The 21,069-nt window shown below is 40.6% G+C and overlaps 1 protein-coding gene across 1 annotated transcript in view; it reads left to right on the top strand.

The window, feature by feature from the left end:
- Sec24a (SEC24 homolog A, COPII coat complex component) overlaps positions 1-21,069 on the top strand; it is a 65,635-nt gene that overhangs the window by 25,169 nt on the left and 19,397 nt on the right. The window contains exons 8-15 of the mRNA XM_069993783.1: positions 301-427; positions 2,752-2,861; positions 5,625-5,737; positions 7,229-7,347; positions 14,956-15,011; positions 16,091-16,297; positions 18,314-18,434; positions 19,458-19,616. Of these exons, the coding sequence (XP_069849884.1) occupies positions 301-427; positions 2,752-2,861; positions 5,625-5,737; positions 7,229-7,347; positions 14,956-15,011; positions 16,091-16,297; positions 18,314-18,434; positions 19,458-19,616 (1,012 nt within the window). The remainder of the gene's footprint in view (positions 1-300; positions 428-2,751; positions 2,862-5,624; positions 5,738-7,228; positions 7,348-14,955; positions 15,012-16,090; positions 16,298-18,313; positions 18,435-19,457; positions 19,617-21,069) is intronic.

Consider the following 21,069-nt stretch of genomic DNA (forward strand, 5'->3'; position numbering starts at 1 on the left):
CACAGGAGGCATAAATAAGAGGCTCAAGACCCAGACTTAACCAGGCAAAAATAAAAGTCCCTATTTGAAAAATAACTGGCCAAAATGGCTGGATGTGTGGCTCAAGTGATAGAACACTATTCTAGCAGGCTTAAGACCCTGAGTTCAAACCCCAGTACTGCCTGCCCTCCCTCCCACCCCCCAAAAGAGGACAAATTTTAAACATTCCAAGGGCTATTTCAAAAGGATAAATTGATGTTTGCCTTTTCAAAGTAATGATGCTTGCCTTTAAAAACTTGCTTTTGTTGTTGTTGTTTTCAGCAATTGCCTGTGGTTACCTCCAATACAATTGTGAGATGTCGTTCCTGCAGGACCTACATCAACCCTTTTGTCAGCTTTCTTGACCAAAGGAGGTGGAAGTGTAACTTATGTTACCGAGTCAACGATGGTACGCGCATAGTCTTTGCTTGCATTATCTAGAAGTAGGATAACAAAAATGTGAAGTTTAAAAAAAAAAAGCTAGGCACTGGTGACTCATGCCTGTAATCTTAGCTATGGAGGATCAAGGTTCCAAACCAGCCAGGCAGAAACCTTTAGGAGATTCTATCTCAAAAATAACCGGCAGAGGGGCTGGGAAGGTAGCTCAGTGGTAGAGCGCTTGCCTTGCATGCCTGAGGCCCTGGGTTTGATTCCTCAGCACCACATAAGCAAAAAGAAAAAAGCCAGAAGTAGCGCTGTGGCTCAAGTGGTAGAGCGCTAGCCTTAAGCTGAAGAGCTGAGGGACAGCACCCAGGCCCAGAGTTCAGGCCCCACGACCGGACCCCAAAAAAAAAGTAAATAAATAAACTGGCAGAGCCGGTGCCAGTGGCTCATGCCTGTAATCCTAGCTACTCAGGAGCCGGAGATCTGAGGATCACAGTTCAAAGCCATCCTGGGCAGGAAACTCCGTGAGACTCTTAACTCCAATAAACCACTAGAAAATCAGAAGTGGTGCCGTGGCTTAAGCAGTAGAGCGCTTGCCTTGAGCTGAAGAGTGCATGGATAGCACCCAAGCTCAGAGTTCAAGCCCCACGACCGACCAAAAAAAAAAAAAAAAAAACAACCCAGCAGAGGTTGGGCACTGGTGGCTCAGTCCTGTAATCCTAGCTACTCAGGAGGCTCAGATTTGAAGATCTCAGTTCAACGCCAGCCTGGGCAGTAAAGTCTGTAAGGCTCTTATCTCTAATTATCCACCAGAAAACTAGAAGTGGCAATGTGGCTCCAGTGATAGAGTACTAACCTTGAGATGAAGAGCTGAGAGACAGCACTCAAGCCCAGAGTTCAAGTCCCCTGACCGACTGCCAAAAAAAAAAAACAACCAGCAGAAAACAAGACTGAAGTTGTAGCTCAAGTGCTAGAGTGCCAGCCTAAACAGCATAAAATCCTGAATTTGAACCTGTCTTTCAATGAAAAGAAAGAAATAATAATTAATTTTAGCTATTTTAAGGCTGAGTTAAGAGGATCATGACAATATAATGAATATCTAAAATGCCCTCATGTTTACTATGTAATTTATTTCAGCTGTCCTGGTATTTGAACTTAAGGCCTCCCCTTGATGGGCAGGTGCTCTACTACCTGAGCTATGCTCTCAGCCCTCTGTGCCTTCATATATTTATAACCAATTCTACTCAGAAAACTTCTGTTAACTTTTTAAAATGTTTATACTTATAAATAAAGATGTTGCTGGGAAGGTGGCTCAGTGGTAGAGTGCTTGCCTTGCATGCATGAGGCCCTGGGTTCAATTCCTCAGCACCACATAAGCAAAAAAGAAAAAAATCGGAAGTGGCGCTGTGGCTCAAGTGGTAGAGCACTAGCCTTGAGCTGAAGAGTTGAAGGACAGCGCCCAGACCCAGAGTTCAGGCCCCATGACCGGACCAAAAAATAAACATTTAAAAAAAATGTACATTTTACACAAAAAATGTGATAATATGTTAAGATTACTTTTTTCCTTTTTGACAGTTCTGGGGCTTGAACTCAGGGTCTGAGCTCTGTCCCTGAGCTTTTGCCTTCAAGGCTAGCTAGCATTCAACCACTTGAGCCACAGTTCTACTTCTGGCTTTTTCTGTGTATGTGCACATGTACTGAGGAATGGGACCCAGAGCTTCATACATGCTAGGCAAGCACTCTACCTCTAAGCCACATTCCCAGCCCTTCACTATTGTTCTATAAGTTGTTTGTTTTATGGTTTATTTAAACCAGTAACTTTAAACCTTTCTTTTTCTTTTCTTTTTTTTCTCTCTCTTTCTTTTTTTTTTTCTTGGCCACATTAGAGTTTGAGCTCAAGGCCTCATGCTTGCTATACCACTTGAGCCATTGCCACAGCCCTAGAAATATTTTAGTTTAGAAATTATCACATGCAGCTGGGTGCTGGTGGCTCACGCCTGTAATTCTAGCTACTCAGAAGGCTGAGATCTAAGGATCATGGTTCAAAGCCAGCTGGGGCAGGAAAGTCTGTGAGACTCTTATCTCCAATTAACCACCAGAAAATTGGAAGTGGCACTGTGGCTCAAGTGGTAGAGCACTCACCTTGAGCTGAAGAGCTGAAGGATAGCACCCAGGCCCAGAGTTCAAGACCCCCAATAAAAAAAAAAAAAAAAGAATGTATTCATCATCCCTTAATACTTAGCCTATATTGGGTTAATTATAAACCCCTAAATTGAGAAAAATCACCAAACAATTTGTATTAAATTGACTCTTTCTGTTTCATCTGTATAATATTGTAATTTTACACAGTTCCTGAAGAATTTATGTACAACCCTTTAACCAGAGTTTATGGAGAACCTCATAGAAGACCTGAAGTTCAAAATGCTACTATTGAGTTTATGGCTCCTTCAGAGTATATGGTAAGCTTAATTTTAATATGATATATGCATTTTGTAACACTGGATTTTAAGTAAAACTATAATTTTATTTTGAGAGCACAGTGTTTGAGAGCATAATGGTAGTTATTAAATAAGGATATCTTTGAGAAGTAAAGGTATAAAAGTATATGTAAAGCTCCTCTTGTTCTCAGTCCATCAAGAAATTTGTAGGGCTTGGAATGTGGCTTAGTGTAGAGTGCTTGCCTAGCATGTATGAAGCCCTGGGTTCGATTCCTCAGTACCACATAAACAGAGAAAGCCCGAGTGGCACTGTGGCTCAAATGATAGAGTGCTAGCCTTGAGCAAAAGAAGCCCAGAGACAATGCACAGGCCCTGAGTTCAAGCCCCAAGACTGGCAAAAATAAATAAATAAATAATACACACACACACACACACACACACACACACACACACACACACATAATATTGAGATTATAGCTATAAGTCACATTCAGTTTTTGTTTATTATAGCTAATACTTTGTGAGAGTTTTGAAGTTTTGCATTCTAAAAATATGAACCTAGCACCAGTGGCTCTTGCCTCTAAGCCTAGCTATTCAGGAAGCTGAGATCTGAGAATCACAATTCAGAGCCAGCTGGGCAGGAAGGCCCGTGAGACTCTTTTTTCCACTTAACCACCAGAAAACTGGAAGTGGCCTTGGGGCTAACAGTGGTAAAATGCTAGCCTTGAGCACAAATGCTCAAGGACAGTACCCAGGCACTGAATTCAAGCCCCATAACCCCCCCTCTCCAAATAAATAAATAAATTATGAGCATAATGGTGGATGCCTATAGCCTAGCATTCAGAAACCTGAGACAGGAGAATCTCGTTTGAGCTAGCATGGGCAACATAGCAATACCAAGACTGTCTCAAAAAACAAAACAAGCTGGGTGCTGGTGGCTCATGCCTGTAATCCTAGGTACTCAGGAGGCTGAGATCTGAGGATGGAGGTTCAAAGCCAGCCGGTATAAGAAAGTCCATGAGACTCTTCATCTCCAATTAACCACCAGGAAACCGGAAGTGGTTGACTGACAACAAACAAACAAACAAACCAGGCATCAGTGGCTCATGCCTGTATTTATTTCTAGCTACTCATGAGGCTGAGATCTGAAGATCTCAATTTGAATTTAGGAAAGTCCATTAGACTCTCATCTCCAGTTACCTACCAAAAAGTCAGAAGTAGAGCCGTGGCTCGTGGTAAGCAAAAATGCTCAGGTTGCTAGGTTCTGGTAGGTCCTGCCCATATCCTAGTTATTCAGGAGGCTGAAATCTGGGGGTTGCAGTTAGAGGCCATCTCAGGAAGGAAAGTCCTTGGGACTCTCATCCCCAATTAATCACTAAAAAGCCAAAAGTGGAGCTGTGGTTCAAGTGATAAGAGCACTAACCTTTAACATAAAAGCTCAGACAGCCAGGCACTGGTGGCTCACGCCTGTAATCCTAGCTACCCAGGAGGCTGAGATCTGAGAATCGTAGTTTACAGACAGCCTGGACAGGAAAGTCTGTGAGACTCCTATCTCCAATTAACCACCAGAAAACTGTAAGTGGTGCTGTGGTTCAAAGTGGTAGAGCATTAGCCTTGAGCAAAAGAGCTCAGGGATAGCGCCCAGGTTCTGAGTTCAAGCCACATGAATACTACCACCAACAACAAAAAAGCTCAGAGACCCTGCTTAGGTCCTGAGTTCAAGCCCCAGGACTGGCATATACATATACACAGAAAGCTCAGGGACAGAGCCCAGGTATTTGAGTTTAAGCCTCAGGACTGGCACACAAAAAAAAATAAAAACCAACAATAATAGTAATATGTCTGATGTTTAAGCACTTTGCATTTTTTTTGTTGTTGTTGTTTTTTGGTCCGGTCATGGGGCCTGAACTCTGGGCCTGGGCACTGTCCCTCAGCTCTTCAGCTCAAGGCTTGAGCCACAGCGCCACTTCCAGCTTTTTTCTTTTTGCTTATGTGGTGCTGAGGAATCGAACCCAGGGCCTCATGCATGCAAGGCAAGCACTCTACTACTGAGCCACCTTCCCAGCCCCTAAGCACTTTGTATTTTATAGAGCACTTCTTTTCTTTCTTTTTTTTTTTTTTCCCCCTGGTATGGTGCTTAAACTCAAGGTCTTGAGCTCTTGCTTAGCTCAAGTGAGCCTGTGGCTTAGGCCTAAAATTAGAGGTATGATACCAGAAAGGAAGAAAGAATGAAAGAAGGAAGAAGGAAGGAAGGAAAAGAAGGGAAGAGAAGGAAAGAAGAGAGAGAGAGAAGAAATTGAACATTGCCAGGAACCCTTCTAATCACATTTCTTTGTCTTCCTGAGGAGAGAAGACATTCTTTTTTTTTTTTTTTCTTCGGTCGTGGGGCCTGAACTCTGGGCCTGGGCGCTGTCCCTCAGCTCTTCAGCTCAAGTCTAGCACTCTACCACTTGAGCCACAGCGCCACTTCCGGCTTTTTGCTTATGTGGTGCTGTGATATTGAACCCAAGGCCTCAGGCATGCAAGGCAAGCACTCTACCACTGAGCCACCTTCTCAGCCCGAGAAGACATTCTTGAGTTTTGGCAGACATAGACTCAACTGCATCTGTTTCTCAATTAGCATCTGTAAACACTGTATAGTTTAGATGTTGTCTTAATACCATCTGTACATAAATATGCTTATATTATGGTTTTATTGTAAGTGGACTCAGCAAGTTAAGTTCAAATTTAAATGTTTTAAAACATATTCGATAATATTTAACAAGGTTCTTTTCTTCTCTTCAGCTGCGACCACCACAACCTCCTGTGTACCTCTTTGTATTTGACGTGTCTCACAATGCAGTCGAAACTGGATACTTGAATTCAGTTTGCCAGAGTTTGTTAGACAACCTGGATTTGTAAGTGTCTCAATCTTAAATTTAACAGTATTGGCAAAATGAAATAAGAGGCTATATAATTATGTCCTTTAAAAAAAATGCCCACTTAAATCGATGAACTTAGGCCTTTCTTTTTGTTGTTGTTGGTTATGAGGCTTGAACTCAGAGCCTGGGCTCGGTCCCTGAGCTCTCCAGCTCAAGGTGAGTGCTCTACCACTTGAGCCACAGAGCCACTTCTGGTTTTCTGGTGGTTAATTGGAGATAAGAGTTTCACAGGCCGGGCGCTGGTGGCTCACGCCTGTAATCCTAGCTACTCAGGAGGCTGAGATCTGAGGATCGCGGTTCAAAGCCAGCCCGGGCAGGAGAGACCGTGAGACTCCTATCTCCAATAAACCACCAGAAAACCGGAAGTGGCACTGTAGCTCAAGTGGTAGAGCACTCACCTTGAGCTGAAGAGCTGAGGGACAGCGCCCAGGCCCAGAGTTCAAGCCCCACGACCAACAAAAAAAAAAAAAAAAAAAAAGAGTTTCACAGACTTTCCTGCTGGGACTGGCTTCAAACCTTGATTCTCAGATTTCAGCCCCTGAGTAGCTAGGATTATAGGTGTGAGCCACAGGTGCCTGGCCTGCTTTACTTTTTCTTAAGAATATTCTTTTTAAAGCTGTAGTTAGGTAAGACTAGAATAATATATCTCCAGGTACACCCCCACAGCTTCATCATCTTCAGGATTCTATTTTGCCATCATCTATTCCTTCCTGTATAGATACTTTTAACTCAGTGAGTTATTTATTTTGGTGCCAGTAGTGAGGCTTGAACTCAGGGTCTAGGCACCGTTTCTTCATATTTTTCTTCAAGGCTGATGCTCTATTTTAGCCACAGCTCCATTTCCATCTTTTTGATGGTTAATTGAAAATAAAAGAGTCTCATTAGACATTTCTGCTGAGGCTAGCTTTGAACTTCAATCCTCAGTATCTCAGCCTCTTGAGTAGTTAGGATTATAGGATTATAGCACCAGGCTTGTGCAATTTTTTAAGAAATGTAGTACCTAAATGTACATTGTGTCTTCAAGTTGGTATATGATAATTTGGGAAGCATTTCCCCTCTCCCACCCAGTGTTGAGGAGACTTGCACTTGAAAGGCAAGTGCTCTGGCACTGAGCTAATAATCCCCAGGCCCTGAATCATTCTTTAGAAAGCTGGCCTGCAGATTTTTATGTGTGCTTTCTAGTGGTTTGTTCATACTACTTCCTGTGTAATTGTATATCATTTTATATAAAATAAGAGGTTTTGAATTTCTGTTCTGTTGCTATTTTCCATTGAGTTATGTGGCTTATGCTTAGTTTCTCACTGGGGAGTACATGTTGTCATGGTAGGTAAACCTTGGCTGTTTAAACATTTGTTTATGTTAGACAGTTACCATAATACTAAGCTACATGCTTTCCTATAATGCTTAGCTGATATGTGTGTAAATATGAAGACACTTGACAAAACACTCTTCTGCATTTGTTTTTAGGCTTCCTGGCAACACTAGGACAAAAATTGGCTTCATAACATTTGACAGTACAATTCATTTCTACAGTCTTCAAGAAGGTCTTTCTCAACCCCAGATGCTAATAGTTTCAGATATTGAAGGTATATGTAATATGTTTAAATTAATTCAATGCTCTGTATTAGGAGTAGATAGGTATGAGTGTATACTATGAAGGAAAATCTTTGTTTTTGTTTGTTTTTATACCAGTCATAGGGCTAGAATTCAGGGCCTGGGCACTTGAGCTTTTCTTGCTCAAGGCTAGCAATCTACCACTTGAGCAACCACAGTGCCACTTCCAGCTTTTGGGGGATTAATTGGAGTCTCTTGGGCTTTTCTGCTTGGGCTGGCTTCTAACTGTGATCCTCAGATCTCAGCCTCCTGAGTAGCAAGGGTTATAGGTATGAGCCACAGGCACCTAGATTAGAATGAAACTTTTCTTTTCTTGTTTTGTCTGGTCCTTTGGCTTGAACTCAGGGCCTACATTCTGTCCCTGAGCCTCTCTGTGCTCAAAGTTAGTGCTTTGCCATTTGAGCCACAGCGCTACTTTCAGCTTTTTCTTTTCTTTCTTTTTTTTTTTTTTTTGTCAGTTGTGGGGCCTGAACTCTGGGCCTGGGTGCTGTCCCTCAGCTCTTCAGCTCAAGGCTAGTGCCCTACCACTTGAGCCACAGCGCCACTTCTGGCTTTTTTCTGCTAATGTGGTACCGAGGAATCGAACCCAGGGCCTCATGCATGTGTGAGGCAAGCACTCTACCACTGAGAAAACTTCTCAGCCTACTTCCAGCTTTTTCTAAATAGTTTATTGGAGAATTGAGCCTCCTGGATTTTCCTGCCCAGGCTGGCTTTTGAACCCTGATCCTCAGATTTAGCTTTCTTGAATAGCTAGGATTATAAGTGTGAGCCACCGGCACCTAGCACAGAATGAAACTTTTTTAAAAAGTCAGTTTATCCCTTAATATTTAGCCTATATTAATTATAAACCTCTAAATTGAAAAAATAGCCAAACAAGTTATAACAAATTAATACTTTCAGTTATATCTGTATAATATTGTAATTTAATATAGCATACCTGTAATCTCAGCTACTTGGGATAGGAGGCAGAATATTAATGAGTTTGAGGCAGTTTAGGCACAGTTCTGCAGACACTAGCTTAAAAATGAGTTCAAAGCCAGATACCATTGGCTCATGCTAATAATTCTACCCAAGAGGCTGAGATCTGGAGGACTGTGGTTTGAAATCAGCCCAGATAGAAAAATCTATGGAACTCCAGTGGTAGAGAGCCAGCTTTGAGTAAGAAAACTGGTGAGAATATGATGCTCAGAGTTCAAGCCTCAGTTCTACTACAGATAAGAGGGATGGAAGTAATGGGGGAAGGGCGAGAAGGAGGCAGGCAGACAAAGAAAAGAAGTTCAAGTGGTACAGTGCTTGCTTAGCATGTATGAGGCCCTGGATTTAATTCTTAGTACTGGAAAACATAAAAACTAACAAAAAAAGTTTTGTGACTAGAGTTCAGTGTTGCCTTAGGTTTAAATGCTAGTACTGGGGAAAACAAACAAGAGACACTAGTCAGTGGATGGCAAAGCCCACAGAATGGAAGAAAATAATTGAAATTTAATATTTGATAAGGAATTTACTATGTATAATACATAAAGAACTATGCCTCAGCAACAATAAATGGACAAAGGACTTTACAAGATATTTTTCCAGAAAAGATCTACAAATGACCAATAAAGACCTGAAAAAATGCTCACCCTTGTGAGTCATCAGGGAAATGTAAACCAAAACCACAATGAGGGCTGGAGATGTAGTTTAGTGATAGAGCACTTGCTTGGCATGCTCAAGATCCTGGGTTCAGTCCCCAGCACCAAAACACAAAATTAAAAACCTCAGTAAGTTAGCCACTTCATATTAGGAGGATGGCTATTATTTTTTTAATAGAAAATAATAAGTGATGGTAAGAATGGAAATAGTACAGTTGCTGCAGAAAGCAATTTGGCAATTCCTCAGAGTAATCATAAAATTAGCATATTTAGCAATTTTACTTCTCATTATATACTCAAAAGAATTAAAGCAGGGACTTGGATCATTGTTCATAGCAAAATTGTTCAAAATTGCCAAAAGTTGGAAATATCTCAGAAGCCAGCAACAGATGAGAAAATTACCAAAATGTGATATAAATGTATATTGGAATATTATTCAACCTTAAAGAATGAAATTCTGGGTTGGGAATGTGGCTTTAGTGATAAAGTGCTTACCTAGCATGGAGGAAGCCCTGGGTTCAATTCCTCAGTACAACATACACAGAAAAAGCCAGAAGTAGCACTCTGGCTCAAGTGGTTGAGCACTAGCCTTGAGCAAAAGAAGCTCAGGGACAGTCATTGCCCAGGCCTTGAGTTCCAGCCCCAGGACTGGCCAAAAAAAAAAAATTCTGACATATGATTATGCGTTTTTAGAGTGAAATAAGCCTGACATAAAAGGTCAGATATATTGTATGAGCCACTTACATATTTGGAATAAGCAAATATATAGACTGAAAATTAAAATAGAGATTACTAGGGCTAAGAGGAAAGGAGACTAAGGAATTTATTAGTAAGTGTAGCATTCCTGTATGGAATGATGAAACATTTTTTAAAGCCAGGCAATGATGATAGCTATACAACACTGTAAATATATTAAATGCTATTAAATTGTACACTTGAAGTTAAGATGGTGAATTTTTTATATTATATACATTTTATTAGAATACAAATGGTCATCTAAAGCTTTAGCTCAGTGGCATAGTGCTTGCTTAGCTTACACAAGGTGTGGGTTTGATCCAAGGCATCACAGATTTAAAAAAAAAAATCAAATTGTATTATAACCTAACTATTACACTAAAAGTATAAAAATGTTAGGAGAAAAGATAGATCAATGAATCCTCTTCAAATAAAAGAATTTTGTACTTTAAAGACTTATCAAGCCAGGCACCGGTGGTTGACACTGTAATCCTAGCTACTTAGGAGGCTGAGATCTGATGATCACGGTTCAAAGCCAGCCTGGGCAGGAAAGTCCATGAGACTCTTATCTCCAATAAACCACCAGAAAGCCAGAAGTGGCACTGTGGCTCAAGTGGTAGAGCGCTCGCCTTGAGCTGAAGAGCTGAGGGACAGCACCCAGGCCTAGAGTTAAAGCCCCATGACTGACCAAAAAAAAAAAAAAAAAGACTTTACCAGCTGAGCTCGGTGGCTCATGCCTGTAATCCTAGCTACTCTGGAGGATGAGATCTGATTGAAGCCAGCCTAAGCAGGAAAGTCCAATTAACTTGTTGTTGTTGTTGTAGTTTGGGTCATGGAGCTGGCCCCTGAGCCACAGTGCCACTTCTGGTTTTCTGGTAGTTAATTGGAAATAAGAGTCTCATGGACTTTCTTGCCCCAGGTGGCTTTGCACCATGATCCTCAGATCTCAGCCTCCTGAGTAGCTAGGATTACATGCATGAGCCACCAGTGCTCAGCTGCCGTGAGACAGCCTCAAGTGAAGAGTTCAGGGACAGCACCCAGGCCCCTAGTTCAAGCCCCATGACCGACAATGAAAAAAAGAAAAAGAACAGTACCAAGCTAGGCCTGGTAACACACCTCTAAGTCCCATCAGAGGTTCACAAGTTCAAGGGCAGCCTGGGATACTTAGGAAATTCAGGTATGAACTATACAAGAACCCCTATTTGAGGGAAACAAAAGAAAGTAAAAGTCAGGCTAGATGGATAGCTCAATGGTAGAACACTTGCTTAGCATGTCAAGGCCCTGGGTTCCATCTGCAACACACACACACACACACACACACACACACACACACACACACACACACACACACACACACACACACACACACACACACACACACACACACACACACACACACACACACACACACACACACACACACACACACACACACACACACACACACACACACACACACACACACAGTGAAGACAACCCACAAAATGAGTCAGTATATGCAAATCATATCTGACAAGGATCTTATGTCAAGATTATCTAGATAACTCCTACAAATTAATAATAAAAAGACAAATTAACCTCAAGTGGTTGCTTACTTGCTTAGCAAATGCAGGGTCCTGAGTTAAAACCCCAGTGTCACAAAAAAAAAGGGGATGAAAAGGCAAATAGCACATGAATGAATAAATAATAGACGTGAACACCTATTTTTCAATACACAATATCCAGTATTCTTTTTTTTTTTTTTTTTTTGCCATTCGTGGGGCCTGAACTCTGGGCCTGGGTGCTGTCCCTCAGTTCTTCAGCTCAAGGCTAGCACTCTACCATTTGAGCCACAGTGCAATTTCTGGCTTTTTCTGCTTACGTGGTACCGAGGAATCGAACCCAGGGCCTCATGCATGCAAGGCAAGCGCTCTTCCACTGAGCTACCTTCCCAGCCCTGTCCAGTAGTCTTGAGACTAGAGATGTAGCTCAGTGCTAGAGCATGTCCTTAGCTTCTGGAAGGCTCCAGGTTCAATCCCCAGCACTCCCAAGAATTACCTACAGACATATTTCACAAAGTGTTCAATAGCTTTAGTTATTGGGCAAATGCAAATGAAAAGCACAGTAAGGTGTTGCCTCCTGCTAAGGAGGGGGCAGCTAAAATGAAAGAGATGGAGAATAATGTGTTTGCAAGGACATGGAGCAATGGAATCCTCATCCACTGCTAAGGGAATGTGTGTGGCTGCCACGGTGGAGAACAGTGTAAAGTTCAAAAGTCACCATGTGATCGAAGCTCTATTCAAGGAAATTGAAAGTGTGTTGTCCATTATTAAAAAAAAAAATCTCAAGCCAGGCACCAGTGATTCACACCTGTAATCCTAGCTATTCAGGGGGCTATGATCTGAGGATTACAGTTCAAAGACAGTCCTCAGTAAAGTCCATAAGATTCTTACCTCCAATGAACTACTAAAAAGCCAGAAATAGTGCTTGTGGCTCAGAGTGGTAGAGCATTAGCCTTGAGCACAAAAGCTCAGGGACAGTGCCCAAGCCCTGAGTTCAAGCCCTAGGACCAGCACTCCCCCCACCCCACCCCCAAGTTACATATGAATATTTATGATAGTATGGCTAAAATGTGGAATAACCACTTCATTAAAATGTGGGTTTTTTTTTCCTGCAATGACATTTTTCAGTAGTAAAAAAGAATGAATTTCTATGTATACTAATGTAGCTGAATCTTGAAAATGTTGCTTATTTCTAGTGAAGGCAGTCACAAAAGACTACATATGATGATGTAATTAAGTTAAGTTTGTTTGTTTATTATGTCAGTCCCATTGTTTTAACTTACAGCTCGTGCTCTACCATTTGAACCATGCCTCCAGACTGGCATTCTGCTTATATTAATTGGAGATAAGAGTCTGAATTTTTTTTTTTTTTTTTTTTTTTGCCAATCTTGGGGCTTGAACTCTGGGCCTAGGCACTGTCCCTGAGCCTCTTTGTGCTCAAGGCTATCTGTGCTCTACCACTTGAGCCATAGCACTACTTCCTGGACTTTTCAGCCCCAGCTGGTTTCAAACCACAATCCTTAAATCTCAGTTTCCTGAGTAACTAGGATTACAGTTGGGAGCTGCCAACACCTGGCTTAGTGTGTTCTCTTTATATGAAATGCTCTTAATATAACCATAGGAACAGAAAGCAGAGTTCCCAGAAACTTGGGTGAACTCTTACTAGTTACAGTTTCTTTTTGAGATAAAGTACAACTCTGTGAATAGATAAAAAAATCAGGGAACTGTTTCTGTTTTTATGATGCTGAAGATCAAACCCAGGGCTTTTTGGATGTTAGGCGTGTGTTGTATCCTTGAGTCATGTCACCCACCTAAAATTGTACTCTTTGAAGGTAGACCTCATGATATGTGAATTACATCCCAGTTAAGTTGTTAATTTACTCTTGTTTTCTGAGACAGGATCTTGCTAGGTAACCTAAGCTAACCTTGAACTCACAGTCTCATGATCTACCAGCCCCTGTGTCCTGCATGTTGCAATTTTAGGTGTGCATGACCATGCCTGGCTTGTAAAACTGTTAAAAAATGAAAAAATGAAGTTTTAAATTATTTATTGGTCTTATTATTATTTTGTGCTGGTCCTGGGGCTTGAACACACTGTTCCTGAGCTTTTGTGCTCAGGGCTATCACTTTACACTTGAGCCACAGCTCCACTTCTGGCTTTTTGGTAGTTAACTGAAGATAAGAGTTCTTTTCTGCCTGGGTTAGCTTTAAATTGCTATTCTCAGATCTCAGTTTCCCGAATAGCTATGAGCCACCAGTGCCTGACTAGTTATTGACATTACTTTTTAAGAATCTTCTTACTCCTTTTTTTCTTATAATTTTTTTCACTCAGTGAGCTTATATCTTAACAAAATGAATTTAATTCCAAAAGCGAGAATTAAAAATGTGAATCCTAAGAGGCCCACAAAGTGATCAGAATGTGTTCTGATTCACTGGATTGTGTAGTCACTGCAGAAGGCCTTGGCATTTTGAATGATAGAAGTTAGTGAACTATACTAATTCTGAATAAAAGCAAAATTCTTAGGTGTCATATTAGTTGCCTTTAATTTTTTTAAACTTTTTTCCTTTGTCTCCCTTCCCCTCTCTCCTTTCTTTTGTTTACTTGCCAAAATAGTATCTTTGGCTGGTTTGCAGGGCCTTCCATACAAATGCTAAATTGTTTTCAACCGAAGAAGCCAGGCCCTTACATAGTACACAAACTACTGAGTGCTTACAGATTAATATTTTCTTTCTTTTTTTTCCTGTCTTTTTTGTTTTTGTATTTGTTTTGTTTTTAAATTTTCTAAAATTCTCTACCAGAGCTTGAGCACAGGGCCCTGGGCTTTTGCTCATCTTTTCTTTTGCTCCCAGTTGTTGTTTTATTTTTTATTATTTTATTTATTTATCTTTTGTTGTTGGTATTGGTCATGGGGCTTGAACTCTGGGCCTGTGTGCTGTCCCTGAGCTCTTCAGCTCAGGGTGAACACTCTGCCACTTGAGCCACAGCACCATTTTCAGTTTTCTGGTATTTAATTGGAGATAAGAGTCTCATGGACTTTCCTGCCCAAGCTGGCTTTGAACTGTGATCTTCAGATCTCAAGCCTCCTGAGTAGCTAGGATTACAGGCATGAGCCACTGGTACCTGGCTTTAAAAAAATTTTTTTTTAATTGTACTTATTGTTTATATGGTACCAAGGAATTGAATCCAGAGCCTTGTACATGCTAGGCAAGCACTCTACCACTAAGCCATTCCCTGTCCCACTCACAGCTGTTTTTGCTCATAGTTGATGCTCTACCATTTGAGCCATGCCTATAGTCTAGCATTTTTGTGATTGATTGGAGATAGAGTCTTATAACTTTTTCTTCCTAGGCTGGCTATGAACCAAGATCTGCTCCAGGTCTTAGCCTCCTGAGTAGCTAGAATTACAGGGATGGGCCACCAATGTCTAACAGGACCAGTATTTTCTAATTGGAAGGCTTCTTAATTTTTACAAGGCAGAAAAAACAGAAAAATTTTAATAAGTACCTGAATCAGTGTCCCATTAATGGCTTGTTAAACATATGTGGACACTGCTGTAATGGTTGGAGATGGCTTTTCTTTAAGTATGAGATGCTTAATTACATCAATGTCATTGTGTTTAGAACATCTTTAAAAATTACATCTTGTTTCAAGTAAATATTTTCTTTATTCTTTCAGATGTTTTTGTACCGATGCCAGAAAACTTACTAGTAAATTTAAATGAAAGTAAAGAGGTAAGGCACATTTTTCTACCTGCCATGTTTAATTTAAATATTGAAGACATTTTTAAAAAATGAACCCTAGGTAAAGCTTTATTTCTTTCCTTGACAATTCTAGGATATGTAGCATTTTATATTTGCTCTCAGTTCAAGTTAGAAGAACAATTCTTGGGTTCACCCTTGTGCTGGTCACTTTTGAGTCTAATGCAGCAACTTATTTGTAGTAGAGTAGAAGATAAGCCTCTTCCAGAAGGAAGAATACCTGAAGACCTGACCTGCCAGCCACGTGGGAAGGGGGAGGGTTGCTGAGAGAACGCTACGGTCACTGCACGGAAGCACATTAGCCAGCCTGCTCTCAGTGCCCTTTGCTTTTCTGATTCACAGAGTGTCATTGGGGTCAGTTCAGAAGAAACTCTTATTACCTGCCTGGAAATTGCCCTGACATAATACAGTGAGAGGTGAACAGAATGTGTCTGAAGGGGGGATGTTGTCTACCCTGTACATGCATACATGCCGTAGGGGTAACATCTTAACTAGCAAGTCTACGGTCTCTGCTGTTGGCAGTGGTCGTTGTGCCTGGTACAAAGTATTTTCCCCATTAATTCTCTTCGTACAAGCTAACCTGCATATGAGGTAGTTAGTTTTGATTTTGTTTTCCTTTTGTAATATCCCTAGTTGGCAAAGTTAATGGATTATGTTAGTGTTTGCAGTAGGGAAGAGTTAAACTCTGGAACCTAAAAGAATAAAGTGCATAGAGGTGATAGAGAAAGCCATATTTCATGGCCTTAAAACAGATCAAATTTCTAAGCTGCAATGGTTCTTTTAGATACATTTTGGACTTACAGTCTTGCTGGACTATTGCATGTGCAAGAACTGTAAGGCCCTGATTCTGATGTCTTGCTTGCCAATATATAATGTTGACTTTAAATGGCTTTCTTGTCATTTGACCAACTTCATTGTTTACTGTTAGTGTCTGTAGATTCTCTGACCATCATCATGACTCAATGTCTTGTCTGTTCTATTAGATACTACTGACCTATTGTGGAAAAAAAAATAATTGTTAACACTTGTTTTTTCTTGTTTTATTTTACAAGCTTGTTCAAGATTTACTGAAAACTTTGCCACAAATGTTTACCAAGACTCTGGAGACCCAGAGTGCATTGGGTCCTGCACTTCAGGCTGCCTTTAAGCTGATGTCCCCAACTGGTGGTAGAATGTCTGTCTTTCAAACCCAACTCCCAACTCTTGGTGTCGGAGCCCTCAAACCACGAGAAGAGCCCAGTCAGAGGTCATCTGCTAAGGTTAGGAAATTATTAAGTTTTAATACGATTTATCCTGGTACTTTGTTTGGTGACATAGCTTATTTCGTTTCCTTTTTTCAGTTGTGGGGAGGAGGGATATAAGGAAATAGGTAAGGCTTTTCATGTTTATGAAGATGCACCTAATTTATTACATTTCGTTCTATCTGATTTACCCATACCTAGTTTCTAATATCATTACCAGGCCACTAATAATCCAGTCCAGCTTTAATGAATAAGTCTAAGAGACATGCTATGGACATATAGGAATGACCAGTTAGGAAGGATCATAATTTCACACACTGACAGCTTTTGAGCATCTTGTGTATGTAAACTTAAGAGTTTGAGAGATAAACCAGTATATGATTCCACTTCTGGAGTCAAACTTGTTACGTGCTATACTGTTCTTAGATGTATACAACTTGAATAGTTAGCTTTTTAGCTCCTCAGTTTTACAAAGTAAAAGTAATTATATCACCCACTTCATAACGTACTCAGTGGACTAAATACATATTATAGATAAATAGTGGAATTGTTTCTAATTAGTCTCTTAAAAAATTTGGTCTGGGAAGGTGGCTCAGTGGTAGAGTGCTTGCCTTGCATGAATGAGGCCCTGGGTTCGATTCCTTAGCACCACATAAAGCAGAAAAAGCTGGAAGTGGAGCTGTGGCTCTAGTGGTAGAGTTCTAGCCTTGAGCTGAAAAGCTGAGGGACAGCATCCAGGCCCAGAGTTCAGGCTCCACGACTGGCAAAAAAAAAAATAATAGAATATAGATAACTTCATTTTTGTTTTTTTTAAATGCCAGTACTGGGACTTGAACTCAGGGCATGTGCACTGTCCCTTAGCTTTTTCACTCAAGGCTAGCACTCTACCATTTCAACCTTAGCTCCACTTCAGTTTTTTGATAGTTAATTGGAAATAAGTGTCTATGGACTTTCTTGCCTGAATTGGCTTCAAACTAGGATACTCAGATATCAACCTCCTGAGTAGCTAGGATTATAGGCATGAGCCATTGTTGCCTAGTATGGTACTCTGTTTTGTGAACGAGGGATGGAGGGGTATGGGGGCGGCGGGAAGGGGAACCTGGGAAATATTTTCATCTTTTTTTTTTTTTTGCCAGTCCTTGGGCTTGAACTCATGGCCTGGGCATTGTCCCTGAGCTTTCTAGTACTCTACCACTTGAACCCAGGGCTTCATGCATGTAGGGCAAGCACTCTACCACTAAGACATATTCCCAGCCATGCTTTCATTTTTTTTTTCAATAATTTTTTATTACCTTAAACCATATGTGTATGTGCATGCATGCACACACACTCACATTGATCCTGGGGCTTAAACTAAGGACCTGGGCACTGTCCCTGAGCTTTTTTGCTCAAAGTTAGTGCTCTACTACTTGAGCCATACCTCCACTTTCAGCTTTTTTGGTGGTTAATTGGAGCTAAGTATCTCACAGACTTCCCTGCCCAGGCTGGCTTCAAACCACAAACCACAATCCTTAGATCTTAGTCTCCTGAATAGCTAGGATTACAGGTGTGAGCCACTGGGCGCGCGCGCGCACACACACACACACACTCTCTCTCTCTCTCTCTCTCTCTCTCTCTCTCTCTCTCTCTTTTTGAAGTGGTGCTAGGGACTGATGATAAGAGCACTCTGTACTGAACTACATCCCTAGGAAATGCATAGAAAATTCTTAAACAGTACATGTTATTTCTTTTTTGGTCTTTTGAGACAGAGTGTTATATAGCTCAGACTGGCCTCAAACTCAGCATCTTCCTTCTTCAGCCTTCTAAATGTTGGGGTTGAGACATGTCCTACCATACTAGGCCAGTACATGATTCTCTATGAAAAAATGGAATATTATAACAAAGCAAAAAAAAAAGATAGGATGCCCAGAGATCATTGTTACCTATATATAGAGAGGTGGAGTAACAATAATATAATTGTTGTATACACATGAAAATATTCAGTTTTGGATAATTTAATAACTTTTAAATCATTTTTTCTGTTATTATTAATAGGAAATACACCTGACACCATCTACTGACTTCTATAAGAAATTAGCCTTGGATTGTTCTGGTCAGCAGGTAGCTGTTGACTTATTCCTTCTCAGTGGACAGTATTCTGATTTGGCTTCTCTGGGTAAGTTCTTAAGATAGTAAATGAATATCAAAATGGCATTTATATAATGACATTCTCAAGGAGGAGGAAGAGTAAAAGAATTTTTATTCCTTTGGGAGAATTAATCAGCCAGAGGCTGGGAATGTGGTTTGCCTAGCATGCATGAAGTCCTAGATTTGATTCCCCAGTACCACATAAACAGAAAGAATCCCAGAAGTGGCACTGTGACTCAAGTGGTAGAGTGCTACCCTTAAGCAAAAGAAACTCAAGGACAGTGCCCAGGCTCTGAGTTCAAGGCCCATTACTGGCCAAAAAAAAATTAAAACAGCCAGGTTTTGTTTCATTTTGTGTTTTAAATGTCTGTTTTAAAATAAGGTCTTGCTATGTTGCCCAGGGTCTTGGACTCAAAGGATTTTTTACCTCAACACATGCAGCCTCCTGACTAGCTGGGAGTTCACAACTCTCAGGCCAGCTGTCAGGTTAAATCTATTACAAACTTTGTAGCAGTCTACTCTAATGCAGTAGAAGAGAATTAGAGACATTTCTGCAATGCTGTGTGAATTCTTTTTAAGAGTACCTTGAGAAATTAGAGAAAGTCTGTGGAAAATGCTTATGGTAACCTTGGTATAGTTACAGTAATTAAAGGCGCTCTTTAAAAGGAATGGAAAATTGCCTGAACTATAGAAAAGAAAAGAAAGGAACAAAAATGGTTAAACAAGCCATGGTGGCTTGCACCTATAATCCTAGCTACTCAAGAGGTTGGGTTTAGAAGGCAGGGCCTGCCTTGCAAAAAAGTTCAAGAGACCTCATCTCAACTGAAAAAGATGCCATTAGTGGCATGCCACTAAGGCAGAAATTGTGAATAGTACTTTAGGCTAGGCCAGCCGGAGCAAAAAGCAAGACCCTATCTCAAAAATAACCTGAGCACAAAGGGATAAAGATGTGACTCAAGGGTTAAAGTACCTTCCTGGTAAATACAAAGCCCTGAATTTAAACCCCAGTGTTGAAAAAATAAATTAAAAACGAGTGTGTCTTTTCTTCCAGGGTGTATTTCTCGGTACTCAGCAGGTAGTGTATATTACTATCCATCATACCATCATCAGCACAATCCGGTTCAAGTACAGAAATTACAGAAGGAACTGCAGAGGTACCTCACTAGGAAGATTGGCTTTGAGGCAGTTATGAGAATTCGATGCACCAAAGGTAGGAGCACTACTTTTCCATATAGGTGTAAATATTGTTTTTTATATCAAGCTATATGCATACCTGTTTTCACTTAGTCTTACCTTAAAGGATTTATTCTATCTATCTATCTATCTATCTATCTATCTATCTATCTATCTATCTATCTATCTATCTATCTGTCTGTCTGTCTGTCTGTTATTTGGTGCTATCTCTGGGGCTGAACTCAGGGCATGAGTGCTGTCCCTGAGCCTCTTTGTGCTCAAGGCTAGCACTCTACTACTTCAGCCACAGCACTACTTCTGGCTTTTTCTGAGTAGTTTATTGGAGTCTCACAGGGCTGGGAATGTGGCTTAGTGGTAAAGTGCTTGCTTAGCATGTATGAAGTCCTGGGTTCAATTCCTCAGTACCACATAAACAGAAAAAGCCCAAAGTGACACTGTGGCTCAAATGGTAAAATGCTAGCCTTGAGCAAAAGAAGCTCAGTGGCAGTGCCCAGGCCCTGAGTTTAAGCCCCAGAACTGGACCACCTCCGCCCCTTAAATAAAAAAATTAAAAAAAAAAAAAAGAGTCTTAGGGACTTTTCTATCTAGGCTGGCTTTGAAACACAGTCCTCAGATCTGTCTCCTGAGTAGCTAGGATTACTGGCATGAGCCACGAGCAGCTGGCTTCCCTGAGCTGTTTTGCTCAAAGCTAGTGTTATAACACTTGAGCCACAGCTTCCTTCTGACTTTTTGGTAGTTAATTGGAATTAAGAATCTGAGAGACTTTTCTGCCTGGGCTGGCTTTGAACTGCAATCCTTACATTTCAGCCCTCCTCAATAGCTAGGATTACAGATGTGAGCCACTAGGACCTGGCTCTAAATTCCTTCTATATCATCTTGAATGTACGGGTACATATAAACTATATCGTTAAGTAGTATCTGTAACCACTTTGGTAAGTGTTTCTTATAGATTTAACTCCAGCTCCGTGGGATATATATCGTATATTTATATATATAATGATATAGATAAATCCATTTATTTTAATTCATTTACCATAATACTAACTAGAATGACCAAACACAATTTATTTTTCTTATTAGTAAATATGATGGTAGTAAATATGATGGTACTTTTTAGTATTTTGCTGTAGTAAACAGATCTGTTTAGATTTTTTTGTTTGTCCAAAGAAATATGGCACTTCAATAAGTGTAACTGTAGGATAAACTGTTAAGTAAGAAATTGCTAAGGTCCAAATAACTACCCACCTAAAATATTAATTATATAGCCAGATTTTCCTACAAAAAGGTATTTGAGTCAGCTGCTGGTGGCTCATACCTATAATCCTAACTACTCAGGAGGCTGAGATCTGAGGATCATAGTTCAAATCCAGCCCAGGCAGAAAAGTCCCCATGAGACTGTTATCTCCAGTTAACTACTCAAAAACCAGAAGTGGCACTATGGCTGGAAGTGGTAGAACACTGGCCTTGAG

This window comes from Dipodomys merriami, unplaced genomic scaffold (genome assembly GCF_024711535.1).
Source record: "Dipodomys merriami isolate MVZ:Mamm:240054 unplaced genomic scaffold, mDipMer1.0.p SCAF_44, whole genome shotgun sequence".
NCBI classification, from domain to species: Eukaryota; Metazoa; Chordata; class Mammalia; order Rodentia; family Heteromyidae; genus Dipodomys; species Dipodomys merriami.